General features: G+C 42.1%; 1 protein-coding gene across 3 annotated transcripts in view; it reads left to right on the plus strand.

The window, feature by feature from the left end:
- The window catches only part of TAX1BP1 (Tax1 binding protein 1), a 106,397-nt gene that overhangs the window by 26,240 nt on the left and 72,880 nt on the right, over nt 1-7,277 (plus strand). For all 3 annotated transcript variants that reach the window (XM_019508637.1, XM_019508635.1, XM_019508636.1), the window contains one exon: nt 1,883-1,985. In XM_019508637.1, coding sequence (XP_019364182.1) covers nt 1,883-1,985 — 103 coding nt within the window. The remainder of the gene's footprint in view (nt 1-1,882; nt 1,986-7,277) is intronic.

The following is a 7,277-nucleotide window of genomic DNA, read 5'->3' on the forward strand; positions in this document are numbered from 1 at the left end:
TAAAGGTGCTCAAGGCTAGATTTTGTTTTATGCATCTCAAGTGAGATATACAATTGATTCTAATTACTACGGAAGTAATGAAACAATATATTTTGATTATTTTAGGTTTTTTAGTTCATTCAAGACCTGACTTTTTCCATATAGTTGTTATGATGTGATAATTATTTTTCTCGTTTAAAGTGCAATAACAAATGAGTGTGTAATTGGGGGTTCTATTTAAATGAATGGCAAAACTCAAGTGACTCAAGTGGGTTACAATTTTCATCTAAAGTTTTTTTTCTTCATATTCTTAGCATATAGCTAATAGAAAGATTAAGTAAAATGTTAGTCTTCCTTACTACCCTTTTTGTAGTCACTAGATGGAAGCTCCTTTAAAAATAAAAAAATATCCCAAATCATACAAACTATAAGAAAGAAGCAGGTTGTAAATGAACCCAAAATATTTTGATTTTAAAAATGATAGTGCTAGACTGATGTTAAGTAATGTTTATTCAGGAAATACATATGAACGAAGTATTTTTGTGGCTGATATCTTTTATTGGACTAACTGTATGGTTAGGGGAGAGGTTAATACAAGCTTTTGAATGCAATGAATTCTTCTCACACCTGAAAAAGAACGTATAACATTCAAAAGTTTGTCTGTCTTATACTAGTGATGTGAAAGGGTAAGTATATTTATACTGGTAATACATTACTGGCTAACATTTATCATGGGGCACAGTTTGGTGGGTAAGGGAAGTAGTGTAGTGCCTCAGGAAGAGGAAGGCAGCAGGGCAGGTAGGAGGGAGGCAGGCGGAGGGGAGGTAAACGTGTGGGGGAGGGGACCTAGTGCCCATAGCCCATGATCGGGGGGGACCTAGTACCCATAGCCCAAAGAGGAAACAGTATGCAGCCTAATGACTTGTCAGTTAAGAAATTAGCTGCTGGTTCACAGTTGATCCCTCCCAGCACACTAGTGGCTGCAGCGGGTTGAGAGCGCTTCATCTGCTGCTGCTGCTCCTTGTAGCTTCATGTGGGCTGCATTGTCTGGTGGGGCTTGCCACCACTGCCTCTCGCCATTAAAGGCCCTGGGGAGTGGCTCCTTACAGCAGGTATCTGAGCTGCTGTGTTATTGGTTAAAAGTTTAAACAATATAATTAGAGGAGGTTAAATGAATAATTTTTAAACAATATTTAAGTCCCTAGTCTATTACAGTGGGTCCAGTAAAATTTATTATTCCCCAAAGTCCTCACCTCCATATTGATTTGAAAACACAGATGTTCAAAGCTACTATTCTTCTGAAATGTATTGTGCTGCACTGATTGGCAGAAGGACTTGAGACTACCTTTAGTCTTAGTTCTCTATTTATTTCTGCTTTTTCAGTGGAAAATATAGTGCCTCTTGCTCTGTGAAGCTCATTTCTTTTATTTTGGTTGGGAAGGAGAGAGGATGATTGTGGGAAAGACGCAGTTAATATTGGTGTAGGTTGTTTCCTATCTAAAAAGGTTTAAGGAAGTCTTAGTACAAACTTGAAATATCTTTCTAGTTTTTGCATTTACTAATGTCTGGGGAGAAGAGTCTAAATATATGTTATCAAATTGCATTTTAATGTATAGTGGAAAGTGTTTGCTGTTTAATTTATATAGATTTATTAATATTTATCTAATTTATTGTATTAGAACTTTTTATTACCTTGGGTAACAGCATAATAAAATTTATACTAAATCTTTGGCATGCTTGTTAAAATATTCGTGATTTGTAAACATTTTTAAATATATTTTTATTGCATGTTGTTGCTAAAATATGTACGTTTTATAGTTTATTGTAAAGATCAGATCATACTATCTTAACTGCATTCAACAAATTAGTTTTCTTATGTTTTCTTGTTCTGTTGTTATTTTAGGTTGGTTGGAGTACTGCACGAGATTATTACACATTTCTGTGGTCACCAATGCCAGAAAATTATGTGCAAGGGTCAACTGTTAACTGTGTGCTGACTTTTCAAGGTGAGCAGGCATGTATTTGGTAACAGAGGGTCAACCTAGATGTGATATTACTTTTACTTTTTAACACCGGTGATCAATTACACTGAAGTCCTGGGAGATGTGTTCTTTTTCTAGGTGTAACAGATAACTGTATTAGATTAGATGAGACCATGTACCGATTAAGTTCTCATTTGTTCTTTCTTAGTCTTGTAAAGTTTTGCTAATTGTTGAAGATAAACATAATAGAGTGAAACTTGTTCTTTTCAGGCTAACTTTTCTCTCCTTCAAACTTCAAAGAAATTATAATAACGGGTTTGTGACTTGGAATATTTTATGTAATGGCCCACTGCATTTATAAAAAACAGAACGGGGCAGAAGCTACATTGTCGGAAAGCTTTATACAATAAGAGGAAAAGGAATTCAGATATTTGTTTGTTTAATTGTTTTTGCTGTATGCCAGTATTTTAAAAAATTGCTCTGATGATCCTTTTTAAATTGAGATGGATTCAAATCCTGACAAGGAATTATTGTCAAATTTTCAACTTTTTCTTGCATGCTCCCTGAAGCATCATTTTCTGCTTCAGTCTGTTCTTTGTAATATATTTGTTTGTTATATTTTATGTTGGGGGAAGCACATCTTCAAAATGCCAAAGTTCCATTCAAAATAATAGTGAGTAAAGTGCCATAGAAAATGAGATGTTTGCAGTAAATTGTCAGCTAGTTCAAAGAGGTTTGATTTCTAAAAATTGAATTTCAAAATTCATTGCTCTTCTTTTATGAAAAATGATTTTGGGTAATAAGATATTGTTAATATTATTCTTTGGCTGTGATTAGGTCTAGTTTTTCCTTGGACAAAAACTCAAGACTTCAGTAAGGAATTGGAGATAAGGAATTCTTTGGTTACTTGTTGAAAGAGGACTCCATATACCTACTGTTTTTGAGTTAATGTCAGATTTGATTCTATACTCATCATGGAGAAAGAACAATAAATTGATAACGTCATTGCATGCTGCTTTAAAGACAAATACCCATGGTTGTTATTGCAAAATCAAATTGCAAATCAAATAGAAAAATGCTCTAGTGATTGCTAATCTTAAATTGCCTACATTTCCAAATCTTATATTATTTCAGTGTTTATAGTGTATGTTCACTATTTTTCTTCAAGAAGATTTTTGAAGCTAAAGATGACAAAACACCAGATAAACCAAATGGATTGATATTTGGAGGCATAATATCTTTAAGATTTTGCTTACCCAACATAAAGATCCAGATCAGATGCATTATCTTTTCTGTTGCTTTATATAGGTGATCACAAGGAAGATGATGAGCTGCCTTAATTTGGCTTGCTGTTGCTAAGAGGTTGCCAACCCCTGGTTTAGATGGATTTTATAATGTACAACCAGTGTTTAGCCACTTCCAGAGGATCTGACCAGTTGCTGAAGATATTGCTTGTTTCTTGCATATCATTAGCTTTGTTTTAGTTTACTAAGAACCAAGTTATGTCTAACAGGGATGAAATCAGGGAGTTTGCAAATACTGTATTTACTTAAATACAAGACAAGGTTTTTTCCTTGATCAGCATGGGGGGAAAAGCCCCGCATTTTATATTTGCAGACAAGAAAACCTCATTAAATACATTGTCCATCATTATACTGCTTCCAGAAGCAGTCTGTGCTCAGTAATGGAAATGAACTATGAAGTTGATTTAACTGCAGCCAGCACTGACCATAACTACAAAACACCTGGTCTAAATTGGGTAAACCTGCTGATGGGTAAACCTTGTGTACATGTCTGTGGCCCTTAAAAAATGGTCTGGTGTTTCCTCCAAAGGGAACTGGCACTGGGTCTGCAATACCAGGCTGACACCAGGATGGCAACTAGCCATGATATCCTCCTGTTGGTGTAAAAGAATTAAATTTATTAGAAATTGTTTAAGTTCAAATGGCAAAGTTCAAAGCACAAGGAAATACAAAAAGAGCCAAGCGGGGGGGTGGGGCTACATAGTAGAGGATGGGGGTAAGGGTGGAAACGCAACTCAGTTACATATGAAACATGTAGCCAACTAAGCCTGTAGGTGGGGAGGTGGGAAGGGGGAAAAGGAAAGAGGGAGCATGACACTTAAAAGGCAGATGATATACAGGAGACCCCAAACAACAATACCTCTTTGTAATAGGGAGATGGTTCGGGAAACATACAGTTACAAATAACATGCAGGATACAATTGTGGGGGTGGGAAAGAGTCCAGGATTAAAAGTCCTTAGAAGCGATTTGGTGGAGCAGGGGGGTGTAGTTAGGTGGATCCCTTTGTGTCATTTCCAGCCGGTGGTCTGGTGGAGATTCACATACTGGCTGTCACGTGATGTGTTCTACGTAGATGTCCCTTGACCATTGGGTGGTGTTGGGCACCATGAGGCACCATGTTAACCTGGTGTAGTGGCAGGATATGCAGCAGGTGCGCAGGACACTGCTTGCTGGGGTCCCATCCTCTGAGCACCCTGACGATCAGTGCCTTGACCATCATGTCGTATCCCCAGCTTCTCAAGGTGTCTGCCAGTGAATGGTACTTTTGCTTCTGTTTTCAAGGCTTGATGAAAGCTTTCTGCTAGTTCTTGAACAAGATGGTGACATCTACTATCACAGCACACTTGCTGTCCTCTCTGGTCACCACGATGTCTGGGTGCAGCTAGCTCTCACAGCCTGGGATGGTGCAGTTGATAGACACAGTCCCTGCTGAGGCCAGGATGGCCTTGGCCAGTTGGTCCTGGATGGCATGTGTAAGGAAGAATCTCTGTCTCGTAGCCACAGTATGTTGGCACCTCCTATCATGGTTTCTGTACCAGATGGCACCATTGAGCAGCAGGCCATTGAGGCAGGCATGGTGCATGAAGGACCAGTCTGCAAACTGTGAAGCTCCCACTAGGTATGAAGTGGTTCCTTGCATCCCACTTTGAGGTGAGGTTGAAGATCATGCCCTGGTCAGGTTTCACCCTCAGGATGCGGGTATACTTGGCTCAGAAAGCGTCCTTTAGGAACCTCTTCAGGAGGGTCCTCATGTAGGGGGTCACAGTGACGCAGCTGGTGCCAGGGACTGGGAGCATTGAGACTCCCAGTTCCTGGTGCTTCTTGGTCTAAGTCCAGTTGCAGCCGATGTGCTTCATGAGGCAGTGTGTGGTGAGCTCGGCTCCACAGCAAGGTGAAGTCCCGCCATCTCAGCCAAACTGTCCTTCTAGTGCGCTCTCAGGAAGGTGGCCAGGTGATGTCCAATGGGCTGCTTCATGATGCTCTTGTGGGCAGTCTCCTTCAGGGTGCTGGTGACAATGCTGCTTACAGTCTCATCCAAGAAGGTCAAGAAGTGGATGGTGCAGGTGATCACTGATGTTGCAGAGGTCGCACATGCTGGGCACGTTGGCACCGCTCTGCAAGTAGGCGACATACAGGATCTCATTCTTGGCCTGCAGCAGCAGGTGCTAGATCTCATTGCTGGCCACTTCTTCAGCAGCTGCTGGATCTTAGTGTCCACTTTCTTGAGTGGGGTTTTGGAAATCAGTGAGCCCCTCAGGACAAATGTGATGCAGGGAATGAGCAAAGTGTCCACTGCATCTGTCTTCTGCCAGTGGGCCAGCAGGGACAAGTCCAGTTTATGGCTGTCACTAGGTGGGTGAAGGTCTCACCATCTCTCAGGCACCTCATCTGCTTGTCCTGGATGGTGACAGCGGAGTCCAGGATGGTGTTCTTCTGGCAGCATTGAAGTGGAGCCCCTCCTCTCAGCTGAATCAGAGCTGATGTCCAACACAGTGAGGAGGACCAGGTCATCTGTGTAGGGGAGGATGTTCAACTTATACCTGTAGAGGTAGTGTGCGCTGGGGTCTCCCTCCACTACTTGGAGAAGCAGTTCCATCACCAGGTTGAAGATGAAGGGGCTGAGCAGGCAGCCCTGCTTCACTCCAAACCAGATGGGGATGGGCGATGTCATGCCTCTCACCCTCCAATGACCGGATGGTGATGGTGCAGCTGTTGTAGAGCTCCTGCACGAGATTGATGGTCTTGTCCAGCATCCTGAGCTCCCAGAGGGTGTCAAAGATTGAGAGGTGGGGCATGGAGCTGAAGTCATTGGAAATGTCTAGCCATGCCACCGTGCACTACCTTCTGCCCTGTGAGCATCATCCAGTGTCATCTAGAGTGCAAAGTTGTGTTCATTAGTAGCAGGGTTGCCAGAAGATTGAGGGAAGTAATTGTTCCCCTCTATTCCGCACTGGTGAGTTTTGCCCCTGCCCCCCAATTTTAGAAAGGACAGGTTGGAAAGAATCCAGCGAAGGGCATTGAAATTGGTGTGGAAACTAGGCTTATTTAGTCTAGAGAAGAGAAGACTGAGGGGGGATTTGATAGCAGCCTTCAACTACCTGAAGGGTGGTTAAACAGAAGATAGAGCTAGACTGTTCTCAGTGGTGACAGATGACAGGCCAAGGAGCAATGGCCTCAGGTTGCAGCAAGGGATTTTTAAGTTGGATATTGGGAAAAACCTTCTCACTAGTGGGGTGGTGAAGCACTGGAACAGGTTACCTAGAGAGGTGCTGGACTCTCCATCTTTGGAGGTTTTTAAGGCCTGGTTTGATAAAGCCCTGGCTGGAATGATCTAGTTGGGGATGCTCCTGCTTTGACCAGGGGTGTTGGACAAGATGATCTCCTGAGGTTCCTTCCAACCTTAATTTTCTATGATTCTGTGATTCATAGCAGCTCTCGTTTGACAGAAAATCCTTCTGGCTCAGGCTGATGGTCTTCCTGTTCATTGCCTAGTTGCTGACAGGCTGCCAAACAGCTGGTGTAGAGCTGGTAGCTTGTAGATTTTGAGCAACTGTTCAGTTTGCCAGACATTTAAGGCTGGTGAAGAAACAGGAATCATTGGAAATGAGAGAGAAAGAAAGGTTCAGCTCAGGCGTGGGAGTGAAGAGGAAGTGGAAAAGTGTTCAATGTAGTGGCTCATCATGACTTGAAAAAATTGGCGCTGAGGGGAATGCATGCAATGGACACTACCATATATCTTATTCAGGTGGATTGCACTAACATATCCTTGTGGTAGATTCCCATCAGTATCTCAGCCTTTTTGGCCAAGATCAAATATACCAGGTTGCCCTGCACCTGATCTGCATGTAAATCTTCGGAGCATAATAGATCTTGTGACAAGAACACCTAGTTCCAGTCATAGGTTGGGGATGTAATTAGCACATGGATCCCTTGTGAGGTGCGAGGGTGTTACAGGATGTGTCTGGATCAGGCAACTGCTCACTCTCAGGTTCCAATTCTTCCCCCGCTGCC

The sequence above is a fragment of the Gavialis gangeticus genome, unplaced genomic scaffold, assembly GCF_001723915.1.
Source record: "Gavialis gangeticus isolate Ggan-Ray unplaced genomic scaffold, GavGan_comp1, whole genome shotgun sequence".
Taxonomy (NCBI): domain Eukaryota; kingdom Metazoa; phylum Chordata; order Crocodylia; family Gavialidae; genus Gavialis; species Gavialis gangeticus.